This window comes from Pseudoliparis swirei, chromosome 12 (genome assembly GCF_029220125.1).
Source record: "Pseudoliparis swirei isolate HS2019 ecotype Mariana Trench chromosome 12, NWPU_hadal_v1, whole genome shotgun sequence".
Lineage (NCBI taxonomy): Eukaryota > Metazoa > Chordata > Actinopteri > Perciformes > Liparidae > Pseudoliparis > Pseudoliparis swirei.
The window spans coordinates 1,657,054-1,683,129 of record NC_079399.1 but is presented as its reverse complement, the minus strand read 5'-3'; the positions used below and the strand labels follow the sequence as shown (position 1 = coordinate 1,683,129).

Here is a 26,076-nt window from a genome sequence, read left to right as displayed (position 1 = left end):
CACGATGGTTCTGGACTGTTGGTCTGAAAACAAATGGCAGATAAAAACCTTGAACCTTGGAAACAGGGTAGAGCAGCACAAGAAGCAACAAGGTCGTTATGTCCAGACCTCAGTCTGACCTTCATCCTCAGTCTCCAGACCTCAGTCAGACCTTTATCCTCAGTCTCCTCGTGGATCTCATGACTCGTATGGATCTTTTAGCTATTTTGAGTCTTTTGAGTCCTGTGACTCATTTGAGTCTTTTGATTTTCTACGTCCTCTTCACGTCTCCCAGGGGACAGACTTCATCTCCTCGTGTGACGGATGAACGCAGCCATGAACCCTCGTCCTCTTTGGGCTTCGTGGGACTCAGAACCTGTCCTTGTGTGTGCAGCTGCTGCCGTACCTGCAGGCCAACCTGACGGGCTTCCAGAACCTGGAGATCCTGAACTTCCAGAGGGGCAGCGTGGTCGTCAACAGCAAGGCCAAGTTCTCCAAGTCGGTGCCGTACAACATCACCGAGGCCGTCCACGGCGTCCTGGAGCGGTTCTGCTCCGCCGCCGCCAAGAACCTGATGATCCAGATCGACACCCGCAGCCTGGACGTAGAGCCAGGTACGTGAACACCTGGAGACCTGCTGGTTCTGAGACCTCCTGGTTCTGAGACCTGCTGGTTCTACTGTGGAACTTTATATATATATGTATATATATGTACGTATGTATATGTGTATATATGTCGTTAAGCTCCGCTTCCTCCTTCTCTTCCTCTTCTTCCTCGCAGCCGACCAGGCCGACGCCTGTAAGTTCCTGGCGTGCGATGCGGCGTCCCGCTGCGTGGCGATTGGCCGGTTGAAGGAGGCGCGCTGCGTGTGCCGGCCCGGCTTCCTGTCGGTGGCTGGCCGGCCCTGCCGGAGCCTCTGTGACCTGCAGCCGGACCGCTGCCCCGGAGGCCGGTGCCACATCCAGCCGGGACACGGGGCCGTGTGCAGGTAACCAGCATGCACCTGGAGATCTAAGTAGATCCCTGTGAGTCACTGTGAGTCAATGTGAGTCACTGTGAGTAACTGAGTTAATGTGAGTCACTGACTCAATGTGAGTCAATGTGAGTCATTGTGAGTCACTGAGTCATTGTACATCAATGTGAGTCACTGAGAGTCAATTTGAGTCACTGTGAGTCACTGAGAGTCAATGTGAGTCAATGAGAGTCACTGAGTCACTGAGTCATTGTACGTCAATGTGAGTCACTCAGTCAATGTGAGTCACTGAGTCATTGTGAGTCAATGTGAGTCACTGAGAGTCAATGTGAGTCACTGAGTCATTGTACGTCAATGTGAGTCACTGAGTCATTGTGAGTCAATGTGAGTCACTGAGTCATTGTGAGTCAATGTGAGTCACTGAGTCAGTGTACGTCAATGTGAGTGTGGCAGCTGTGTCTGATTTGGCCTCGGCTGCTGGTGATTGGCAATCACTCAGCAGCCGAGGCCACCCTTATAAAAGCTGCCACTCGAGAGTGGAGAGGGAGGTGAGCAGAGGCACGTGTTTTGCGGTCGGCTCGGTGTCGTGTGTGGGCCAATAAAACATGTCTTTGAACGAAACCTCGTGCTGTCTGGCGGATCCTTGGTGCTGGGGGGGGAAACCCACGGGTGGCGGCCTCGGGCATGCTACATTGGAGCCCAACGTGGGGCCCCTGAGGACCCAGTGCCTGAAAGGGAGGGAGCCAGACCAGGAGGAAGAGCTGATGAGCAGCTTGGGCCAGATACTGGCCCGGATAGAGGAGATGGGGCGGGAACAGGCGGAGGAGAGCCGCCTGTTCCTCGGAACCCTCGAAACCGCCGGCGCTGTGGCAGACTCCCGTTCCCCGTGACCCGTCGCCGCAGCCGACCCCCGAGCCGTCGGAGCTGCCGACCCCCGAGGTCCAGGACCCATCGGAGCTGCCGACCCCAGAGCCTCAGGACCCGTCGGAGCTGCCGACCCCTGAGGTCCAGGAGCCGTCGGAGCTGCCGGACCCAGAGCCCCAGGAGCCGTCGGAGCTGCCGACTCCAGAGCCCCAGGACTCGTCGGAGCTGCAGAACCCCGAGGTCCAGGACCCGTCGGAGCTGCCGACCCCAGAGCCCCAGGAGCCGTCGGAGCTGCCGGACCCAGAGCCCCAGGACCCGTCGGAGCTGCCGACCCCAGAGGCCCAGGACCCGTCGGAGCTGCCGACCCGAGGTCCAGGAGCCGTCGGAGCTGCCGGACCCAGAGCCCCAGGACCCGTCGGAGCGGCAGAACCCCGAGGTCCAGGACCCGTCGGAGCTGCCGACCCCAGAGCCCCAGGACCCGTCGGAGCTGCCGACCCCTGAGGTCCAGGAGCCGTCGGAGCTGCCGGACCCAGAGCCCCAGGAGCCATCGGAGCTGCCGACCCCAGAGCCCCAGGACCCGTCGGAGCTGCCGACCCCCGAGGTCCAGGACCCGTCGGAGCGGCCGACCCCAGAGCCCCAGGACCCGTCGGAGCTGCCGACCCCTGAGGTCCAGGAGCCGTCGGAGCTGCCGGACCCAGAGCCCCAGGACTCGTCGGAGCTGCAGAACCCCGAGGTCCAGAACTCGTCGGAGCTGCCGACCGCTGAGGTCCAGGACCCGTCGGAGCTGCCGTCGAACCCCGAGCCGACCCGTCGGTGGAGGGCCGACTCCGGATCCCCGGGCCCTGTCAGAGGTACCAGCTACCGCTGCGCGGCTCCTTCCGGCGGTCCGGCTCCCGTTCCCGGCCCGGGCGTCAGCTCCCGTCCCCGTCCCGAACCCCAGAGCCCCACCTCCTAAGCAGTCGGCCCGGAGCCCCTCCGGCCGAGCATTGTCCGGTCCCCAGGGCCCTCCTCCGCCCAAGCTCTCATGGGGAAGTCCAGCCTAAATCGAGTGGTGGGGAGTGTGGCAGCTGTGTCTGATTTGGCCTCGGGTGCTGGTGATTGGCAATCACTCAGCAGCCGAGGCCACCCTTATAAAAGCTGCCACTCGAGTGGAGAGGGAGGTGAGCAGAGGCACGTGTTTTGCGGTCGGCTCGGTGTCGTGTGTGGGCCAATAAAACATGTCTTTGAACGAAACCTCGTGCTGTCTGGCGGATCCTTGGTGCTGGGGGGGGAAACCCACGGGTGGCGGCCTCGGGCATGCTACAGTGAGTCACTGAGTCATTGTACGTCAATGTGAGTCATTGTACGTCAATGTGAGTCACTGAGAGTCAATGAGTCATTGTACGTCAATGTGAGTCACTGAGTCATTGTACGTCAATGTGAGTCACTGAGAGTCAATGAGTCATTGTACGTCAATGTGAGTCACTGAGAGTCAATGAGTCACTGAGTCAATGTGAGTCACTGAGTCATTGTGAGTCAATGTGAGTCATTGTGAGTCATTGTACGTCAATGTGAGTCACTGAGAGTCAATGAGTCATTGTACGTCAATGTGAGTCACTGAATCATTGTGAGTCAATGTGAGTCACTGAGTCATTGTGAGTCAATGTGAGTCACTGAGTCATTGTGAGTCAATGCGAGTCACTGAGTCATTGTACGTCAATGTGAGTCACTGAGTCAATGAGTCATTGTACGTCAATGTGAGTGACTGAGAGTCACGGTGACTTCCTATCGGTAGAGGACCGTAGCTGTTCTTATTGACAGGTGGATGATCGAGCTGTACTTATTGATCTGTGTGTTTCTCCCGATCAGCAGCTGATACCCGTTGTTCACTTCTCTTGTAGTTTCATCCCCTCTGCGGTGCATTCAGGTCCCCTGGTATCTTTGGAGACCCAGTCTGGTCTCACACCTTCACCTTTCTCTGTTCTAGATACAAAGATGGCTCCTCCCCCCTGGCCAGTTAGGGATGGATCACCTGACAAGACCTCACAAGGTATAAACTTTTACTTTGTTTTCTCTTTGATAAAAACACACAATTCACATAAGTAAATTAAAGATGTGTATATTTCTATAATTATATATAAATATCTTTAATAAATATATATTTATATAAATATAAAATATCTACATATATAAATAAATATAATACTAAATTATATACTTTTCCTTTGTCAGTAGTTCAGTGTTTTTTAAAATTTTTTTAACACAATTCACATAAGTAAATAAAATATAAATGTATATATAAATGAAAAAGAAATATATAAAAATATATTTATTCATAAAATATATATTTTATAAATAAATGTTTATACAAATATATATATATACTAATTAACATACTTTTACTTGGTCATAGTAATTCAGTGTTTTTTCTTTTTTTTTAAACAGACATGTCGGCCTCTCTGAACGTCTTCATGGTGCGCCCCCGCGGCGCCACGAGGCCCCGGTGTTCTTCTCGTGTATATTTCATGTAAATAGACTCAAAATGTTTATCGCTGCTTTTGAAAAAAAGACCCAAACTGTAATTTTGACTTTTTCTTATTTTAAAGTGTGAAAATTGTCATTTTTAATGTTCGTCTGAAATCAATAGTTGAAAATACAAACTGTTGAACAACAACAACGTCGTCGTCCTCGTCTTTCATACGTGTGTCGACAGAAAGAAGCAGCAGAGCGGTGAGTGACACGTGGAATGTTTTATTCTGTTAGAGATCAGCGTTAGAAAAGTGACAGTGAGGAACGAGGAGACGAGGAGACCCGGTCCAGAGTCCGCTCGGCCCCCTGAGACCTGAAGCGGGTCTCCGTCGAGCCGCTTCACGTCAACGTGCCGCTCTGCAGCCAGGCGTTCTGAAGCAGGAGCGGCAGATTGTCTGTAAACAGGAGGCGACTCTGCGTGACGCTCCGTCTCCCCTAAGCGTCCCGGTTCCAGTTCCGGAGACGTTAAACGTTCCTGTAAACTCCTTGAGATGAAGACGTGCGCGGCAGTGAGGGACGATGTCGTTGCATAAGAGTTTCACATCGACCAACAGCCCAGAATCACGGAGCCGAGTTCAAAGAAACTAAAGAATCAATCAAAAGAAACAGAAGAATCAAACCTCCAGAGCCTCACGCGTTCACAGAAGAAATGAGACGAGTCAACAAGTCAACGAGGTCTCCAGTTACATTCGGTCAGAAAGACAACAAAGGGAAACTAATAAAGTTGGAGCACTGATTAGAGCTCAGCGGATCTCGTGGAGTCAGGAACACGTGTTGTTGTTCTGGGAGGAACTAAATCAGAAGAATAAAAGTCCTACTCTTAAAACCCTGGAGTCAGTAAGGCCTCGTAGTTAAACGTGTTACAGGAAAACAAACTTCAGCAGGATCTCTCTGCGGAGCGTCCAATGAGAAACGCCCCCCCCCCCCAAACCCCAAACCCAAGAAATAAAATCACCACCAGAGGAGAAACAAAATGGCCACCAGGAGGAGTCGCAGTTCTGTCGCCGGTGCATTCGTCCCTTAGTTTGCAGAGATAAGCCCCTCCCCCCCCGCCCGGGGCTACTTGTACAGGCTCTGCAGCATGGCCGTGGCGTAGGTGGGCCGCGCCTGCCGGCTCTCGATGGCGCCGCGGAGGTACTGGGTCCCGCCGCAGCGGTCCCAGATCTCCTCGAACTGCCGGGGGAGGATCTCCGCTCCTCTCTTCCGGGACAGGCCCGTCTCCTCCAGGCTCAGCTCGCACATCTCCATGTCGTCCTTCCCTGGAGCGCAGAGGACACACGGACGTCTATGGGCAGCTTCAAAGGGAAGACTTATACCATGACCGTCTATGGGCAGCTTCAAAGGGAAGACTTATACCATGACCTTCTATGGGCAGCTTCAAAGGGAAGACTTATACCATGACCGTCTATGGGCAGCTTCAAAGGGAAGACTTATACCATGACCGTCTATGGGCAGCTTCAAAGGGAAGACTTATACCATGACCGTCTATGGGCAGCTTCAAAGGGAAGACTTATACCATGACCGTCTATGGGCAGCTTCAAAGGGAAGACTTATACCATGACCGTCTATGGGCAGCTTCAAAGGAAGACTTATACCATGACCGTCTATGGGCAGCTTCAAAGGGAAGACTTATACCATGACCGTCTATGGGCAGCTTCAAAGGGAAGACTTATACCATGACCTTCTATGGGCAGCTTCAAAGGGAAGACTTATACCATGACCGTCTATGGGCAGCTTCAAAGGGAAGACTTATACCATGACCTTCTATGGGCAGCTTCAAAGGGAAGACTTATACCATGACCGTCTATGGGCAGCTTCAAAGGGAAGACTTATACCATGACCTTCTATGGGAGACTTTAAATACATATTATACCATGACCTTCTATGGGAAGCTTGAAATACATATACCATGACTTTATATCGGAAGCTTTAAAGAGAATAATTATACCATGACCTTCTATGGGAAACTTTAAATACATATTATACCATGACCTTCTATGGGAAACTTTAAAGGGAAGACTTATACCATGACCTTCTATGGGAGACTTTAAATACATATTATACCATGACCTTCTATGGGAAACTTTAAAGTGAATACTTATACCATGACCTTTTATGGGAAACTTTAAAGTGAATACTTATACCATGACCTTCTATGGGAAACTTTAAAGAGAATAATTATACCATGACCTTCTATGGGACATTTTAAAAAGGGGAAGCTTCAAAGGGAAGACTTATACCATGACCGTCTATGGGAGACTTTAAATACATATTATATCATGACTGTCTATGGGACATTTTAAAAGGGGAAGCTTCAAAGGGAAGACTTATACCATGACCTTCTATGTGAGACTTTAAATACATATTATACCATGACCTCTATGGGAAACTTTAAAGAGAATAATTATACCATGACCTTCTATGGGAGACTTTAAATACATATTATACCATGACCTCTATTGGAAACTTTAAAGAGAATAATTATACCATGACCTTCTATGGGAGACTTTAAATACATATTATACCATGACCTTCTATGGGAAGCTTTTAAGACATATTATACCATGGCCTTCTCTGGGAACCCCCCTCCGGTACCGACCTGCCACCAGGACGATGGGGTGCTTGTCCGGGTGGAGCTCCATCTGCCGGGCGATCCAGGGCCCGTCGAAGTGTGCGTACCACCAGCCTTTCTTCTTGCTCTGGGGGTCTTTGTACTGGTCGCCCGGGCGGATGAACGGGATGCGGAAGTAGCGCTGCTGCCGGTTCATCGCCACCTCGTACTGCCGCGCCGGGATGGGCGGAGCCGGGTTCTGCTGCGCTGCTCGTTGACAAACAAACAAACAAACAAAGGTCAGGCGTCTTCCTCCAGGTGGAGCGTGTTTACAATCAGCGAGTTAGAGGAAGGAGGTGAAACTCCGTCAGCCTCCTTCCTGTTGATCCTCCTGGGAGCTACGTCTGAAACAGAGTCGTAAAAGAGTTATAAGAGTCGTAAAAGAGTTATAAGAGAGTTAAGAGTTATAAAAGAGTTATAAGAGAGTTTTTTAAATGTTACAAAAGTTATAAAAGTGTGTTGATTGTAATTAAAACCGTTGGTTTGCTGCGTTTAGGTGACACTGGGACGTTCCAGTTTCTTCTCATTCATGTGTGTGTGTGTGTGTGTGTAGAAGTTAACCTGGTTTCATCTCTATTGTTATTTATTATATTAAATGTTTCCTCGTCTTCATCGGGTCTTAAAACTGAAGAGTGGACATGTTCACTGAAAGCCAGTTAGCTGTTAGCTTAGCATAAAGACACGCGAGTCCAGAGCTAACGAGTGTTAATAAAGAACAGCTTCACCAAAACAACCTGGAAGAAGCTCATGCTGATGCTCTCAGAGGGGGGGGGGGGGAGGAGGACGAGGGGGGATGAGGAGGGGAGGAGGAGGAGGAGGAGGGGGACGAGGGGACGAGGGGGACGAGGGCGGGGAGGATGAGGAGGGGGCATGGGGGAGGAGGGGAACGAGGAGGACAAGGGGGGACGAGGGGATGAGGAGGAGGGGGGGGATGAGGAGGGATGAGGAGGACGAGGAGGGGGGGGGGACGAGGAGCGGGGGAGGAGACATGAAGCGTGCCAGATGTTCATGAATATTAAACATTCAACAAATTGGGTTTCCATCTTTCTTTAAAGTGCAGCGTGACAAAGATCCACCGAGACGGAGGAGGAGGAGGGGGAGGAGATAGGTGAGGAGGAGGAGGAGGGGGAGGAGGAGGAGGAGGAGGAGATAGGGGAGGACCCTGTTCAGGCCTCCGTGGTTTTCTCTGAGCGTCGTCTTCATCACGAACAGGAACCAGGCTGTTTGTGTCTTTAGAAGCTGAGATGCACGGGATGTCCTTGAACTCGACTCCCGCGTTCTCAGGTTCTCCGTGAGCGACTCGTTGAGGGTCCAGAGCTCTTTGAGGTTCTAGGGCTGATGGGAACCACAAGGGGGCCTGACCCCATGAAGACTAGCTCCAGGACCGGACCTGAGGACCTGAAGTCAGACTTCTTGAACAAAGTCTAAACCCTGAACTCGTGAGTCGTCTCTCCGTCCTCCAGATGAAACACGGCCTCAAGCCGACGCCCACAGCCGCTGTGATTGGCTGCAGCTGTGAGGAAGCTGAACGAGCACAAGCAAGAAGAAGTGATCCCATGAGGAGCAGCCATGTTGGGAGGGTGGGGGGGTTAGTAAAGAGGGGGGGGGGGGTAGCTCTGCCATTAGTAGCGTCACACTGGAGGACCACTTACATGCTTTGTTCACCGGAGGAGCTCCACCTGAAAGTGTTTCACAGGAAGTGATGCAACACGTGAGACAGGAAGTGATTAGCTGCGGTTAAAAAAGGTGAAAACATGTTTCTGAAAATAAGACTTAGGAACATCGGCCCGGTTACAATAGGAGAAGGAATGCAGTAAAAAGGAAAGAAACTACAAGATATGCTAAGCTAACAGGAACAGGAAGTGTGTCTCCGTACCGTAGTCGGTGACACTTTTGGGCGCTCGCTGCTCCGTGTCCGTGTTCCTCTTCTTGTTCTTGGACTTCCAGGCGTGGTAAACCTTCAGCCGGCGGTGGAACTCCTCTCTGCAGGCGGCCAGCAGCTCGATGTCTGGAGGAGACCGGAGAGCATCACCACCACCTGACCACCAGGGGGCCACTCGGGTTGTATAGAAGTCTATGCTTCATGAGTTAGAGCTGCATTCTCTCTCCTGACCACCAGGGGGCGACTCCTCTGGTTGTATAGAAGTCTATGCTTCATGTGTTAAAGCTGCATTATCTCTCCTGACCACCAGGGGGAGACTCCTCTGGTTGTATAGAAGTATATGCTTCATGTGTTAAAGCTGCATTATCTCTCCTGACCACCAGGGGGCGACTCCTCTGGTTGTATAGAAGTCAAACAACATGCCGATGGGCGAAATCAAAGACGGTCAAATCACCAAACGGGCAGTTTTAAAACGTTCGTCCCCAAACAAGCGGTGACCATGGTCACCATGACAACGCCACCTCTCAGGCTGTGAGCCTTCATCTTCATCTTCATCGGGACTGAAGATCTAAAATATCTGTTACCAAGAACACGCTGGCGTCCATGTTCATGACGGGTCCTCAAACTGACACGACAATCAAGTCTCTGTGTGTGTGTGTGTGTGTCTCTGTGTGTGTCTCTGTGTGTGTATGTATGTGTGTGTGTGTGTGTCTCTGTGTGTGTATGTATGTGTGTGTGTGTCTCTCTGTGTGTGTATGTATGTGTGTGTGTGTGTGTCTCTCTGTGTGTGTGTGTGTGTATGTATGTGTGTGTGTGTGTCTGTGTGTGTCTCTGTGTGTGTGTGTATGTGTGTGTGTGTCTCTGTGTGTGTGTGTGTGTGTCTCTGTGTGTGTGTGTGTGTGTGTGTGTGTATGTATGTGTGTGTGTGTCTCTGTGTGTGTGTGTCTGTGTGTGTGTGTCTCTCTGTGGGAGAAGTGACCGCTGGGTGTGTTTGTCGCCGGTACTTTAAAGTACGCCGCGTTGCCGAGGGGTCAGTGAACTCACCGCACGAGGTGTTGATGGCGTCCCGCAGCTCGGCGTACTTCCACTTGCTCAGCTCGTACTTCTTGGCGCCGGCGGCGGCCTTGGTGGCCTGGACCTGTGGACCTCTACCGAGACAAGGAGGAGGAGTCAGGCACCCGGAGCGTCCAGCGATGCATTGTGGGAAAAGAAAAACGTCGGCAATAACGGAAACGGAGGTTAATCACTTCAATCAAGAGGACCGGCCGGGAGGAGGAGGGGCTAACTGCTCGCTCCAGTTAGGACCGGTTCCTCCAGCCGCCGAGAGCGACAATCATGGAATACCACAGAAGAAACAAGAAACATGGCGCCTGCAGACGGGTGTGGCTCATCGTCAGCGTGCTGTGTGGAGAAGACTCGGGGTCGATGCCAAAAAGACGGGATTTCTTTATATATATATTTTCTCATATATTTTTTAATAAATAAATATATATATACATTTATTTAAAAATATCAATTTTTTAAATATATATAACATTTTTGGGGGGGGGGGATTTTATATTTTTTATTTAAAAAATATATATATATATTTCTATATATTTTTTGTATTATATATTTACAAAAATATTTTTATATATTTCTTTATATATATAAAAATATATATTTTATTATATCTGAAAAAATATATACAAATATATTTTATTATATATATATATTTTAAAAAAAATATATATATATTTGTATAATAAAGTAATTTTTTTTTGGAACTCATCCATCTAGGTTGCTGCATTTTGAATGTGGGCGGAGTCACAGATTGAGGGGGAGGAGCTTCTACGACGACGAAGGAGACAAAAGGTAAAGCGTAAAAAATATTGAAAGAATAAAGAAATAAAAGGATCAGAAGAGTCAGACTGAGTCAGATTATGATCCTCAACACATCATGGTCTGCGTCATGTGATCAGGAGGACTGAGTGCTGATTGGTCGGTTCAGTCGAGCGCACGCTACCCACCTCGCCAGCAGCTCCGACATCTCTTTGGCCATTTCCTCCCTAAAAAGCACCGCGTCGCCAGTTTAAGTTAGTATGCTGGATTAGGAGAACACAAAGTACTGCACATACACACTGGTGAGGAGGAAGGAGGGCTTTAGGAAAGGAGACAAGGAAAGGAGGAGAGTCGACTCCATGTGTTTTACGATTCCTCCAAAAAGATGTGAATGAATGTATTCAGGAGAAGTTTTTATAAGCACATCTTAAGTCACTCCGACTGTGAGATTATAGATAACTACATGGAGCTTTGGATGTTTTATTATAAAGTTGACTTCATAAACTGTAAATCATTTACCTACAGAGACGACGTCATCGCCTGACGGAGCTACTGTGAAGCAGTGTGGAGAATGTTCTGGTCCCACACAGAACTAACCCGGCTAGTTACCATGACACGGAACACTGGGAGGAATATGCTAATCATTAATAACTGAGCTCTAAACATCCCAGAATGCAACGCTGCACAGCCCCTCTATCTGAACCTCTACTGCTGCCTCCTGGGTGAGAGAGTGAGAGAGGGTGAAAGTGAGAGAGTGAGAGAGTGAGAGAGAGTGGGTGAAAGTGAGAGAGAGAGAGAGAGAGAGAGAGAGAGAGAGAGGGAGAGGGAGGACCTACATGGTTAAGCTCTTGAGCCTTGTGGTTCCAGCAGAGCTGCAAACAGAAGATTAAGGATTACAAGACGGAGACAAAGAACTAGTCCAGGAGGAGGTGATTGATCCTCTTATCAGGAGGAGGTGATTGATCCTCTGATCAGGAGGAGGTGATTGATCCTCTTATCAGGAGGTGATTGATCCTCTGATCAGGAGGAGGTGCTTGATCCTCTGATCAGGAGGAGGTGATTGATCCTCTGATCAGGAGGAGGTGCTTGATCCTCTGATCAGGAGGAGGTGATTGATCCTCTAATCAGGAGGAGGTGATTGATCCTCTGATCAGGAGGAGGTGATTGATTTATAGCTCATGGATGTCGACTAAAAGCTTTATTTAGATGTGTCCTCAAAGGATCGTTTGACTCTGAAGCTCTCTCTGATGAGCTCTGATGAACTGATCAGGCGTCGAGTCAAACCGGTTCTTTGAGGACACTCAGAGGTTCTGGTCTCCGTGTTACAGCATGCAGGGTTTGTTAAGGGTTCAAAGGTCAGACGGGATTTGGGATTAAATTAAAGGGTTAAATCGCCGGTTCTTACGCTGCTCTCTCTGGGGACGATGGACCTGAGGAGCCGTTACTGGGAGGGACAACAAAACAAAGAAGAAGAAGGTTAAACACAGACGCATTTTAATGAGAGGACGCTGCTGACCGGAGCAACAGGAAGTGATGCAACACGCCGTTCCTCTCGGCTTCAGCCTCGTGAAACATTCCATGAGTTGAGAGAGAACGCTGAGCGAGAGTCAAACCCTCAAACTGGGAGAGTACCAACACACTGGACCAATGGACTGGACCAATGGACTGGACCATTGGACTGGACCATTGGTCCATTGGACTGGACCACTGGACTGGACCAATGGACTGGACCACTGGACTGGACCAATGGACTGGACCACCCTCAAGGTGCCCACACATGAGTTCTGGGTTACCTGCGCAGGCTGGCGTCGCTCTGCACCTCCTCGGGGATGAGCTCGGACTCGCTCTTGGCGATCCTCAGCGCCAGCTCCCTGTCCCTCCTCTCCTGCTCATGGACGGCCTGCCGAGACACGTCCTCCTCCCGCTCCGCCTGCAGCTGCACCTCCATCTCCACCTCCATCTCCACCTGAACACAGAGCCATCAACCCCCTGCTGCGCCGCCCGGAGACACATGTTCCCTCACGGAGGAGCCGGCTCCTCTAGCCAGCTGCCAGGAGGGAGCCGGCTCCTCTAGCCAGCTGCCAGGAGGGAGCCGGCTCCTCAAGCCGGCTGCCAGGAGGGAGCCGGCTCCTCTAGCCAGCTGCCAGGAGGGAGCCGGCTCCTCTAGCCGGCTGCCAGGAGGGAGCCGGCTCCTCTAGCCGGCTGCCAGGAGGGAGCCGGCTCCTCTAGCCGGCTGCCAGGAGGGAGCCGGCAGAGCAGAACAATGGATGCTCTACGCTCTCGCCCCTCAAGCTTTAAGGGAGAGAGAGCTTCCCTTAGAGCTCTCTCTCTCTCTCTGTGCAGGACGCAACACCAACCTGCATCTTCCTCTCCTCCTCGTCCCTCCTCTTCCTCTCCTCCTCTTCCTGCTTCCTCTTCAGCTCCATCTCTGCTTTCCTGATGGAGGGAAGAAACGAGAGAGAAAGTTACAGATGAGACAAATGGAGAAATAAAGAGATTAGTGAAGTGAAACACCATCAGCCTCCTCCTCCTCCTCCTCCTCGAGGAAGACTCAGCGTTTCTCGATGAGCTGAATGCATTTTGGCATTTAACCCAAAATAAATGTAATTATTATTCTAAATAAACTGAAAGTTTCAACTTCTCAAACAAGTTTGGTTACACTACACCACCTGTATGACTACACCACATTACACCACCTGTATGACTACACCACATTACACCACCTGTATGACTACACCACATTACACCACCTGTATGACTACACCACATTACACCACCTGTATGACTACACCACATTACACCACCTTTATGACACCACATTACACCACCTGTATGACTACACCACATTACACCACCTTTATGACACCACATTACACCACCTGTATGACTACACCACCTGTATGACTACACCACATTACACCACCTTTAGGACTACACCATATGACACCACCTGTATGACTACACCACATTACACCACCTGTATGACTACACCACATTACACCACCTGTATGACTACACCACATTACACCACCTGTATGACTACACCACATTACACCACCTTTAGGACTACACCACATTACACCACCTGTATGACTACACCACATTACACCACCTGTATGACTATGTCTCACTACACCACCTTTATGACCACATTACACCACCTATATGACTACACCACCTGTATGACTACGTCTCACTACACCACCTGTATGACTACACCACATTACACCACCTGTATGACTACACCACATTACACCACCTTTAGCACTACACCACACTACACCACCTGTATGACTACGTCTCACTACACCACCTTTATGACCACATTACACCACCTGTATGACTACACCACATTACACCACCTGTATGACTACACCACATGACATCACCTGTATGAATACACCACATTACACCACCTGTATGACTACACCACATTACACCACCTGTATGACTACACCACATTACACCACCTGTATGACTACACCACATTACACCACCTTTAGGACTACACCACATTACACCACCTGTATGACTACACCACATTACACCACCTGTATGACTACGTCTCACTACACCACCTTTATGACCACATTACACCACCTGTATGACTACACCACATTACACCACCTGTATGACTACGTCTCACTACACCACCTGTATGACTACACCACATTACACCACCTTTAGGACTACACCACATTACACCACCTGTATGACTACACCACATGACACCACCTGTATGACTACACCACATGACACCACCTGTATGACTACACCACATGACACCACCTGTATGACTACACCACATGACACCACCTGTATGACTACACCACATGACACCACCTGTATGACTACACCACCTATAATAATGAATGGTCTTTGCCATGTGACCTGAGTGATCAGTGTTTGACCTTTGACCCCCCCACTCACAGCCTCCGGTCCTCCTCGTCCTGCTGGCGGCGCTGCTCCTCCTCCTCCCTCCTCGTCCTCTCGCGCTGCATCTCCTCCTCGATGCGCTGCAGCCGCTCGCGCTCCTCCTCCTCCTTCTTCTTGTCCTGCATGGCGGTGAGCAGCTGCTCCGACCGGGTCACCAGGGCCCGGTGCTCGTGGTCGATGTCCATCCGGGTCATGACGGTGCTCTGGAGGACAGAAGAAGAAGAGCAGTGATGTCACCGGGCTCTGGATGTAGAGGCCTTCATTGTGTATTCATCACAACTCATTATAACTCTTTATTATTAGTGAAGGCAATTAACGAGGACATGGAGGGCTCCGGCGATGTGCCGACGAGGCGCTTTCACATCTAGTTGCTAGGAGGATTTCATTTGTGATGAGTTAGCAACTAATGTTGCTCTGCAAGCTAATAATTAATTTGACTCAGTTGAAACAGGTGCACTGCAGAGAAAGTCCTGGCTCTCTAAATAAATATATATATATACATTTTAATTAATACATACATATATGAATAATATATATATATATTTGTTTATATATATAAATATATACATAAATATAAACAAAAACAAAATATTTATAAATAAATATATGAATAATATATGTATAAATAAATATATACACACTGATATAATGTACATAATTAAGTGTTTGCTTATTTATCTCCGTGTGTCCCCTCCGGGGCTCCGTAGTGTTCCAGAGACCTTGAAGCAGAGGAGCCATGAAGGACTCATCGAGTGTCCTTGAAAGAGACAAAGAGACTCAAAGATCTCTGCAGCCGTCACAGGGTGGAGCTCAGAGCTCATCACGAGCATTTATATCTCCAGCTTCACCTTTATTTGTATTTTAGATAGAATATGAATATTTGATGCCATGTCTCCTGCTGGTGTTAAGTCTGGCTGCATTGAGTCTCTCCTCCTCTCTCCTCTCCTCCGCTCTCCCCTCTCTCCTCTCCCCTCTCTCCTCTCCCCTCTCCCCTCTCCTTCTCTTCAGATGCTCTAACAGCTGAGCCGGTTGAGCGATAATCTTTCTTTCCTCTTAAAGAGAGAAACAAGACATGTAAACAACGTCAGCTTCATTTCTTATGAACCGAATGATCAGAAAACAATGAAGAGAATGACTTCCGCCGCGCTGTGACCGGAGCACTTTATTTACTTATTTATTTATGTGTTGAAAAAATGATTTCAGAATTTTAAAATTTCGAAAAATCTTTGTTTTACAAATGTTGGTGTTATAAAAAGATGCATGTTTTTTAGTCTTAAAAACATTTATGAAATTTGTGTTTTCAAAATATCTCTGTGCGCTCGCTACCTCGTTTTGCTCAGGAAGTCATCATCGTGTGAACCTCTTGCTGTGACCATGAGGACCACGGCGTCGATCTGCACTTTGTTTAAATCATAAACCTTCGACACTCCACCTCACAGGTCACCGTCACGGTGTGTTCAGGCGTCAGCGGGGGAACGGGGCGTTGTGAAACCTGAGGAGGGGAATGTGTCGCCGTCTCCTGACAGATGAAGATTTAAATACATCGTCTGTCACTGGAACCGCTTTCACTCCGACAGCTAAAAACTATTCTGCTTTCAGGAGCATCATGTGAAACACAGCTCGTTGCCTCTCAATCAGGAGACAACATCCGGTTGTATAGAAGTCTATGCTTCATGTGTTAAAGCTGCATTCTCTCTCCTGACCACCAGGGGGCGACTCCTCTGGTTGTATAGAAGTCTATACTTCTCTTGATGTATTCCCTCAGTAAAGTTTATGTCTCAATCTCTAGTTTCAAGTCTTCTCCTCATTTGTCCACATTACAGGACTGTCTCAGAAAATTAGAATATTGTGATAAAGTTCTTTATTTTCTGTAATGCAATTAAAAAAACAAAAATGTCATGCATTCTGGATTCATTACAAATCAACTGAAATATTGCAAGCCTTTTATTCTTTTAATATTGCTGATTATGGCTTACAGCTTAAGAAAACTCTAAAATCCTATCTCATAAAATTAGAATATTTCCTCAGACCAAGTTAATAAAAAGATTTATAACAGCAAAACAAAATCAAACATTTGAAAATGTCCATTAATGCACTCAGTACTTGGTTGGGAATCCTTTTGCACGGATTACTGCATCAATGCGGCGTGGCATGGAGGCAATCAGCCTGTGGCATTGCTGAGGGTTTATGGATGCCCAGGATGCTTCAATAGCGGCCTTTAGCTCATTTGCATTGTTGGGTCTGGTGTCTTTCAGCTTCTTCTTCATAATACCCCACACATTCTCTATGGGGTTCAGGTCAGGGGAATTGGCAGGCCAATCGAGGACAGTAATGCCATGGTCAGTACACCAGTTACTGGTGGTTTTGGCACTGTGGGCAGGTGCCAGATCATGCTGGAAAATGAAATCCTCATCTCCATAGAGCTTTTCAGCAGACGGAAGCATGTAGTGCTCTAAAATCTCTTGGTACACAGCTACATTTACTCTGGACTTGATGAAACACAGTGGACCAACACCTTCCAACAGACTTTTTGTGGATGTGCTTTGAAACTGCACTCTGTGAACAGCTTGCTCTTTGAGAAACTTCTTTAGTGTCTTACCCTCCTGATGGAGGGTGTCAATGATGGTCCTCTGGACAGCAGTCAGATCCGCAGTCTTCCCCATACTTGTGATTTAGTTTACTGAACCAAGCTGAGTGTTTTTCAAGGCTCAGGAAACCCTTGCAGGTGTTTCGAGTTAATTAGACGATTCAAGTGATTTGTTTAATACCCTACTAGTATACTTTTTCATGATATTCTAATATTTAGAGATAGGATATTTGAGTTTTCTTAAGCTGTAAGCCATAATCAGCAATATTAAAAGAATAAAAGGCTTGCAATATTTCAGTTGATTTGTAATGAATCCAGAATGCATGACATTTTTGTTTTTTTAATTGCATTACAGAAAATAAAGAACTTTATCACAATATTCTAATTTTCTGAGACAGTCCTGTATATATCAAGTTATATAAACATTATATATATATATATATAAATAAACATATGTTGTGTCGTGGATCTGTCAAACTGCTCCGGTGGTTTGATTTCATGCCGCCCATCACTCACTGACAGGAGGTGTCTCAGTCAGAAAACAGATGGGAATCCTACTTTCTTTTCTTTTCTTTTGGGACCCTAACCCCCCCCCCCCCCCCCCCCCCGAGGACGCACCGAGGTCAGAGGTCAGAGCCGCTCACCTTGATTCTGGCCACCAGGGCGTCGATGGCCGCCTCCAGCTGCTGGACCTGCTGGCTCATCTCCTGCTGGCCCTCCTTCAGACCCACCACCACCTCCGTGAAGCGGCTCATCCTCTGCTTCAGGAGACGCACCTTCACCAGCCCGTCAATGCTGAGAGAGAGACACACAGAGACACACACACACACACACACACAGAGAGAGACACACAGAGACACACACACACAGAGACACACAGAGAGACACACAGAGACACACAGAGACACACAGAGACACACACACATAGAGACACACAGAGAGACACACAGAGAGACACACACAGAGAGAGAGACACACAGAGACACACACACACAGAGACACACACACACACACACAGAGAGAGAGACACACAGAGACACACAGAGAGACACACAGAGACACACACACAGAGACACAGAGACACACACACACAGAGAGACACACAGAGACACACACACAGAGACACACAGAGACACACACAGAGACACACAGAGACACACAGAGACACACACACAGAGACACACACACAGAGACACACAGAGACACACAGAGAGACACACACAGAGAGAGAGACACACAGAGACACACACACACAGAGACACACACACACACACAGAGAGAGACACACAGAGACACACAGAGACACACACACACAGAGAGAGACACACAGAGACACACACACACAGAGAGAGAGACACACAGAGACACACACACAGAGACACACAGAGAGACACACACACACAGAGACACACACACACAGAGACACACACACACACAGGAACACTGGGTCCTGCACTTCCCACAATGCAACTGGTTTCCAGTGCTCTGGTGTCCATCATTATTACATCCTCTCAATAATTCTTTTTCAGAATTGTAACTCTTTAAATGAGAGTTTGTTTTATAATGCCTCTGTTGTTGTTTTATGATGAAAACATCTTTTTCTTCTGCATATTTAAAGCTAGAATATTTTTCAGTTTAAGATTCGTAAATGTCAGAAATGTGTTTGTTGTTTTCTGTCCAATAAGTTAAAACTACCCCCCCCCCCTCTCCAGAGCCGTTACCATTTGGAAGGTGAGAGTAACACGCCCGATAGAGGAACCTGAAGGCATCATTACTTTTTGGTCTTTGGCAGCAGACGCAAAGCGAATGATTGACAGAATGAAATGAGGTTTGTTTCTCTCTTCAGACTCCAACTTCAACTCAGTCAGCGGGGAAGAGTCATGTGACCTCCATGAGCTCATGTGACTCCTCCCCTTAACGTCAGAGAAGAGTCATTTGACCTCTATGAGCTCATGTTGTGACTCCTCCCCTTAACTCCTCCTCCTCCTCCTCTTCCCCCCCCCCTCGGGTCCTGATGTTTATTACCAAATATCTGAGGTAATAAGCAGAGCTGCATCGCCCAGCGTTTCTGTGTGTGAGTGAGTGAGTGTGTGTGAGTGTGTGTGTGAGAGTGTGTGTGTGAGAGAGTGTGTGTGTGAGAGTGTGTGTGTGTGAGAGAGTGTGTGTGTGTGTGTGTGTGTGTGTGTGAGTGTGTGTGAGAGTGTGTGTGTGTGTGTGTGTGTGTGTGTGTGAGAGTGAGTGTGTGTGTGAGTGAGTGTGTGTCAGTGCAGGCAGACTGACACTGCTGAGCTGTGAAAGTGGCAGATAATGAAGAAGAGGAGGAGGGGGAGGAGCCTCACCGAGGCTTGTGTTTCCTCCTGCAGAGCCACATCCGGACCGTCTTCTGCATCTTGATACAGGCGCTGGTCCGGTACAGGATCTTGTTCTTCACTGCAGACAGACAGGAAGTCAGACAGACAGACAGGAAGTCACACAGACAGACAGGAAGTCACACAGACAGACAGGAAGTCACACAGACAGACAGGAAGTCAGATGCCTCCAGTGTAAAGTACTGTCACACAAAGCGTGAATCAGCATCATGAAGGCATCAGCCATCCAGAGTCAGTAGACAGTCTACCTGCTGCTCGTACCTTTCACAATAAAAGCCCGACATGGAGCGTGTGAAGGCCTTTAAAGCCTTTTCAACATGTCTGCTGTGAGGAGGGACTCTAGGACCCTGAGGAGCCTCCCAGGTGATGTGATCAGAAGATGGAGAACAAGAACAAGAACAAGAACAAAAAGATCTGGAGAGAAGAAGAAGAAAAAGAAGTAGATCTGAAGAGAAGAAGAAAAAGAAGAAGTAGATCTGAAGAGAAGAAGAAGAAAAAGAAGAAGTAGATCTGAAGAGAAGAAGAAGAAGAAGAGTAAATATGAAGAGACATACAGTGAAGCCACCGTTAACCAACGTGTCCAGATCTCTTAAGCCCCGCCCCCACCCCCCCGTCCCCGTGGGAACCACCAGAAGAGGCGTGGCTTACGCTTGATGACGGACAGCGAGCACCACTGGACCTTCTTCCAGCGGCTGTGGAGGAGCCACGTGTTGACCTTCTTCACCAGCTCCGCCAGGTGGTCCGGGTCAGACTTCATGATCTGGTCGAACTCCTTAAACTGAGAGCCAGAGGTCAGAGGTCAGAGGCCAGAGCACGAGGTGGTCCATTCACCCGACCTCTTCCTGGCATCGTGGATTAACTCGACACTAGTCAGAGGTTGCTCACCTTGCCGGGCCTGAAGAACACTCGGGTCAGGCCGAACTTGTAGTCGTTCTCGTTCAGCCCCAGAGCTTTGAACAAGGCCTGCGGGGAGAAGGCGGAGCGGCGTCAGAGAAGGCGGGCCGAGGACCCGAGGACCCGAGGGCGGCGAGCACCGACCTTGCAGAAGAGGCGCGGGTCGAGGCGCGTGAGCTTGGGCGGCATGTACTGCTGGTACATGTTGTAGAGCTCGTGGAACGGAGCGCGGGACGGGAAGCCGCCCTGCATCAGGTCCAGCACCGACACCATGCCTGAGGAGAACACAGTCATCACCACGGCAACCAGGACCCGCCCTGCACCAGGTCCAGCACCGACACCATGCCTGAGGAGAACACAGTCATCACCACGGCAACCAGGACCCGACCTGCCGCAGTGTATTAACAGAACGCCACTTATTGTCATAAAGAACATCAATAAATGTCTGCAGCTTGAACTGCAGATGATTTTTATATATATATTGCGTTTTTTTTCCATTTGTATTGCTTTCCTTTAAATGCTGCTGCAGTGAAAACATGTCCCCTGGGTTAATAAAGTATCCATCCATCCTTCTCTCCATCTAGTCATCCATCCATCCTTCTCTCCATCTAGTCATCCATCCTTCTCTCTATCCATCCCTCCATCCTTTAACTTCTTTACAGCTGATGGTGTGATCAATCCGGGGGTGAAGTAGTATTTGACAGATTTTCCCCGTATGAAAACCATTAAGTGACTTAATGGATTTAAGTGACTGTCCTCATGTTCCTATGTCCTCATGTTCTCATGTCCCTATGTTCTCATGTCCTCATGTTCCTATGTCCTCATGTTCCTATCTTCTCATGTCCTCATGTTCCTATGTCCTCACGTTCCTATGTCCTCATGTTCTCATGTTCCTATGTTCTCATGTTCATATGTCCTCATGTTCCTATGTTCTCATGTTCCTATGTCCTCATGTTCCTATGTTCTCATGTCCTCATGTTCCTATGTCCTCATGTTCCTATGTCCTCATGTCCACATGTTCCTATGTCCTCACGTTCCTATGTCCTCATGTTCCTATGTTCTCATGTTCCTATGTTCTCATGTTCCTATGTTCTCATGTTCCTATGTTCTCATGTTCCTATGTTCTCATGTTCCTATGTTCTCATGTCCTCATGTTCCTATGTCCTCATGTTCCTATGTTCTCATGTCCTCATGTTCCTATGTCCTCATGTTCCTATGTTCTCATGTCCTCATGTTCCTATGTCCTCACGTTCCTATGTCCTCACGTTCATATGTCCTCATGTTCATATGTCCTCATGTTCCTATATTCTCATGTTCCTATGTTCTCATGTTCCTATGTTCTCATGTTCCTATGTTCTCATGTTCTCATGCTCTCATGTCCTCATGTTCCTATGTCCTCATATTCCTATGTTCTCATGTTCCTATGTCCTCATGTTCTCATGTTCATATGTCCTCATGTTCCTATGTTCTCATGTTCCTATGTTCTCATGTCCTCATGCTCTCATGTTCCTATGTCCTCATGTTCCCATGTTCTCATGTTCCTATGTTCTCATGTTCATATGTCCTCATGTTCCTATGTTCTCATGTCCTCATGTTCCTATGTCCTCATGCTCTCATGTCCTCATGTTCCTATGTTCTCATGCTCTCATGTCCTCATGTTCCTATGTCCTCATGTTCCTATGTCCTCATGTTCCTATGTTCTCATGTTCTCATGCTCTCATGTCCTCATGCTCTCATGTTCCTATGTCCTCATGTTCCTATGTTCTCATGTTCCTATGTCCTCATGTTCATATGTCCTCATGTTCATATGTCCTCATGTTCATATGTCCTCATGTTCCTATGTCCTCATGCTCTCATGTCCTCATGTTCCTATGTCCTCATGTTCCTATGTCCTCATGTTCCTATGTCCTCATGTTCCTATGTTCTCATGTTCCTATGTTCTCATGTTCCTATGTTCGCATGCTCTCATGTTCCTATGTCCTCATGTTCCTATGTTCTCATGTTCCTATGTTCTCATGTTCCTATGTTCTCATGTTCCTATGTCCTCATGTTCATATGTCCTCATGTTCCTATGTTCTCATGTTCCTATGTTCTCATGTTCCTATGTTCTCATGTTCCTATGCTCCTATGTTCTCATGTTCCTATGTCCTCATGTTCATATGTCCTCATGTTCCTATGTTCTCATGTTCCTATGTTCTCATGCTCTCATGTCCTCATGTTCCCATGTTCCTATGTCCTCATGTTCCTATGTCCTCATGTTCCTATGTCCTCATGTTCCTATGTTCTCATGTTCCTATGTCCTCATGTTCCTATGTCCTCATGTTCCTATGTCCTCATGTTCATATGTCCTCATGTTCCTATGTCCTCATGTTCCTATGTCCTCATGTTCCATGTTCTCATGTCCTCATGTTCCTATGTTCCTCATGTTCCTATGTTCTCATGTTCCTCATGTCCTCATGTTCTATGTCCTCATGTTCCTATGTTCTCATGTTCCTATGTTCTCATGTTCCTATGTTCTCATGTTCATATGTCCTCATGTTCCTATGTTCTCATGTTCATATGTCCTCATGTTCCTATGTCCTCATGTTCCTATGTCCTCATGTTCCTATGTCCTCATGTTCCTATGTCCTCATGTTCCTATGTCCTCATGTTCCTATGTTCTCATGCTCTCATGTCCTCATGTTCCTATGTCCTCATGTTCCTATGTTCTCATGTTCCTATGTCCTCATGTTCATATGTCCTCATGTTCCTATGTCCTCATGTTCATATGTCCTCATGTTCCTATGTCCTCATGCTCTCATGTCCTCATGTTCCTATGTCCTCATGTTCCTATGTCCTCATGCTCTCATGTCCTCATGTTCCTATGTCCTCATGTTCCTATGTTCTCATGTTCCTATGTTCTCATGTTCCTATGTTCGCATGCTCTCATGTTCCTATGTCCTCATGTTCCTATGTTCTCATGTTCCTATGTTCTCATGTTCCTATGTTCTCATGTTCCTATGCTCCTATGTTCTCATGTTCCTCATGTTCCTATGTTCTCATGTTCCTATGTTCTCATGTTCCTATGTTCTCATGTTCCTATGTTCTCATGTTCCTATGTTCTCATGTTCTCATGTTCTCATGTCCTCATGCTCTCATGTTCCTATGTCCTCATGTTCCTATGTTCTCATGTTCCTATGTCCTCATGTCCTCATGTTCCTATGTCCTCATGTTCCTATGTTCTCATGCTCTCATGTCCTCATGTTCCTATGTTCCCATGCTCTCATGTCCTCATGTTCCTATGTTCTCATGTTCTCATGTTCCTATGTTCTCATGTTCCTATGTCCTCATGTTCCTATGTCCTCATGTTCCTATGTCCTCATGTTCCTATGTCCTCATGTTCCTATGTCCTCATGTTCCTATGTCCTCATGTTCCTATGTCCTCATGTTCCTATGTCCTCATGTTCCTATGTTCTCATGTCCTCATGTTCCTATGTCCTCATGTTCCTATGTTCGCATGCTCTCATGTCCTCATGTTCCCATGTCCTCATGTTCCTATGTTCTCATGTTCCTATGTTCTCATGTTCCTATGTTCTCATGTTCCTATGTTCTCATGTTCCTATGTTCTCATGCTCTCATGTCCTCATGCTCTCATGTTCCTATGTTCTCATGTTCCTATGTTCACATGTTCCTATGTTCTCATGTTCCTATGTTCTCATGTTCCTATGTTCTCATGTTCCTATGTTCTCATGTTCCTATGTTCTCATGTTCCTATGTTCTCATGTTCTCATGTCCTCATGCTCTCATGTCCTCATGCTCTCATGTCCTCATGCTCTCATGTCCTCATGCTCTCATGTCCTCATGTTCCTATGTCCTCATGTTCTCATGTTCCCATGTCCTCATGTTCCCATGTCCTCATGTTCCCATGTTCTCATGTTCCTATGTTCTCATGTTCCTATGTTCTCATGTTCCTATGTTCTCATGCTCTCATGTCCTCATGCTCTCATGTTCCTATGTTCTCATGTTCCTATGTTCTCATGTTCCTATGTTCTCATGTTCCTATGTTCTCATGTTCCTATGTTCTCATGTTCCTATGTTCTCATGTTCTCATGTTCTCATGTCCTCATGCTCTCATGTCCTCATGCTCTCATGTCCTCATGCTCTCATGTCCTCATGCTCTCATGTCCTCATGTTCCTATGTCCTCATGTTCTCATGTTCCCATGTCCTCATGTTCCCATGTCCTCATGTTCCTATGTTCTCATGTTCCTATGTTCTCATGTTCCTATGTTCTCATGTTCCTATGTCCTCATGTTCCTATGTCCTCATGTTCCTATGTCCTCATGCTCTCATGTCCTCATGCTCTCATGTCCTCATGCTCTCAAGTTCCTATGTCCTCATGTTCCTATGTCCTCATGTTCCTATGTCCTCATGTTCCTATGTCCTCATGTTCCTATGTTCTCATGTTCCTATGTCCTCATGCTCTCATGTCCTCATGTTCCTATGTCCTCATGTTCCTATGTTCTCATGCTCTCATGTCCTCATGTTCCTATGTCCTCATGTTCCTATGTTCGCATGCTCTCATGTCCTCATGTTCCTATGTCCTCATGTTCCTATGTCCTCATGTTCCTATGTTCTCATGTTCCTATGTTCTCATGTTCTCATGTTCTCATGTCCTCATGCTCTCATGTCCTCATGCTCTCATGTCCTCATGCTCTCATGTCCTCATGCTCTCATGTCCTCATGCTCTCATGTCCTCATGTTCCTATGTCCTCATGTTCTCATGTTCCCATGTCCTCATGTTCCCATGTCCTCATGTTCCTATGTTCTCATGTTCCTATGTTCTCATGTTCCTATGTTCTCATGTTCCTATGTCCTCATGTTCCTATGTCCTCATGTTCCTATGTCCTCATGCTCTCATGTCCTCATGCTCTCATGCTCTCATGTCCTCATGCTCTCAAGTTCCTATGTCCTCATGTTCCTATGTCCTCATGTTCCTATGTCCTCATGTTCCTATGTCCTCATGTTCCTATGTTCTCATGTTCCTATGTCCTCATGCTCTCATGTCCTCATGTTCCTATGTCCTCATGTTCCTATGTTCTCATGCTCTCATGTCCTCATGTTCCTATGTCCTCATGTTCCTATGTTCGCATGCTCTCATGTCCTCATGTTCCTATGTCCTCATGTTCCTATGTCCTCATGTTCCTATGTTCTCATGTTCTTATATTATCATATTCCTATGTTCTCATGTTCCTATGTTCTCATGTTCTCATGCTCTCATGTCCTCATGCTCTCATGTTCCTATGTTCTCATGTTCCTATGTCCTCATGTTCCTATGTCCTCATGTTCCTATGTCCTCATGTTCCTATGTTCTCATGCTCTCATGTTCCTATGTCCTCATGTTCCTATGTTCTCATGTTCCTATGTCCTCATGCTCTCATGTTCCTATGTCCTCATGTTCCTATGTCCTCATGTTCTCATGTTCCTATGTCCTCATGTTCCTATGTCCTCATGCTCTCATGTTCCTATTTCCTCATGTTCCTATGTCCTCACGTTCCTATTTCCTCATGTTCCTATGTCCTCACGTTCCTATGTCCTCATGTTCCTATGTCTTCATGTTCTCATGTTCCTATGTCCTCATGTTCCTATGTCCTCATGCCCTCATGCTCTCATGT

The 26,076-nt window shown here is 47.6% G+C and overlaps 2 protein-coding genes across 16 annotated transcripts in view; one reads left to right on the top strand and one right to left on the bottom strand.

The window, feature by feature from the left end:
• The window catches only part of LOC130202147 (titin), a 36,779-nt gene extending 31,859 nt beyond the window's left edge, over positions 1 to 4,920 (top strand). For all 8 annotated transcript variants that reach the window (XM_056427461.1, XM_056427463.1, XM_056427459.1 and 5 more), the window contains 4 exons: positions 374 to 593; positions 760 to 967; positions 3,783 to 3,845; positions 4,241 to 4,920. In XM_056427461.1, the coding sequence (XP_056283436.1) occupies positions 374 to 593; positions 760 to 967; positions 3,783 to 3,816 (462 nt within the window). In that variant the 3' untranslated portion in view covers positions 3,817 to 3,845; positions 4,241 to 4,920. The remainder of the gene's footprint in view (positions 1 to 373; positions 594 to 759; positions 968 to 3,782; positions 3,846 to 4,240) is intronic.
• Positions 4,527 to 26,076, bottom strand: part of myo6a (myosin VIa) — a 67,259-nt gene continuing 45,709 nt past the window's right edge. The window contains exons 21-36 of one of the 8 annotated variants that reach the window (XM_056427467.1): positions 20,569 to 20,699; positions 20,416 to 20,493; positions 20,179 to 20,308; positions 19,501 to 19,591; positions 17,806 to 17,956; positions 14,569 to 14,777; positions 12,996 to 13,074; positions 12,432 to 12,604; positions 12,044 to 12,082; positions 11,475 to 11,510; positions 10,827 to 10,865; positions 9,862 to 9,965; positions 8,812 to 8,943; positions 8,588 to 8,614; positions 6,924 to 7,142; positions 4,527 to 5,583 (exon numbers count right to left, since the gene is read on the bottom strand). In XM_056427467.1, the coding sequence (XP_056283442.1) occupies positions 5,384 to 5,583; positions 6,924 to 7,142; positions 8,588 to 8,614; positions 8,812 to 8,943; positions 9,862 to 9,965; positions 10,827 to 10,865; positions 11,475 to 11,510; positions 12,044 to 12,082; positions 12,432 to 12,604; positions 12,996 to 13,074; positions 14,569 to 14,777; positions 17,806 to 17,956; positions 19,501 to 19,591; positions 20,179 to 20,308; positions 20,416 to 20,493; positions 20,569 to 20,699 (1,838 nt within the window). In that variant the 3' untranslated portion in view covers positions 4,527 to 5,383. Of the gene's footprint in view, positions 5,584 to 6,923; positions 7,143 to 8,587; positions 8,615 to 8,811; positions 8,944 to 9,861; positions 9,966 to 10,826; positions 10,866 to 11,474; positions 11,511 to 12,043; positions 12,083 to 12,431; positions 12,605 to 12,995; positions 13,075 to 14,568; positions 14,778 to 17,805; positions 17,957 to 19,500; positions 19,592 to 19,616; positions 20,041 to 20,178; positions 20,309 to 20,415; positions 20,494 to 20,568; positions 20,771 to 26,076 lie in introns of those variants that run through there. The other 7 variants (XM_056427469.1, XM_056427470.1, XM_056427471.1 and 4 more) reach the window with 7 other exon arrangements.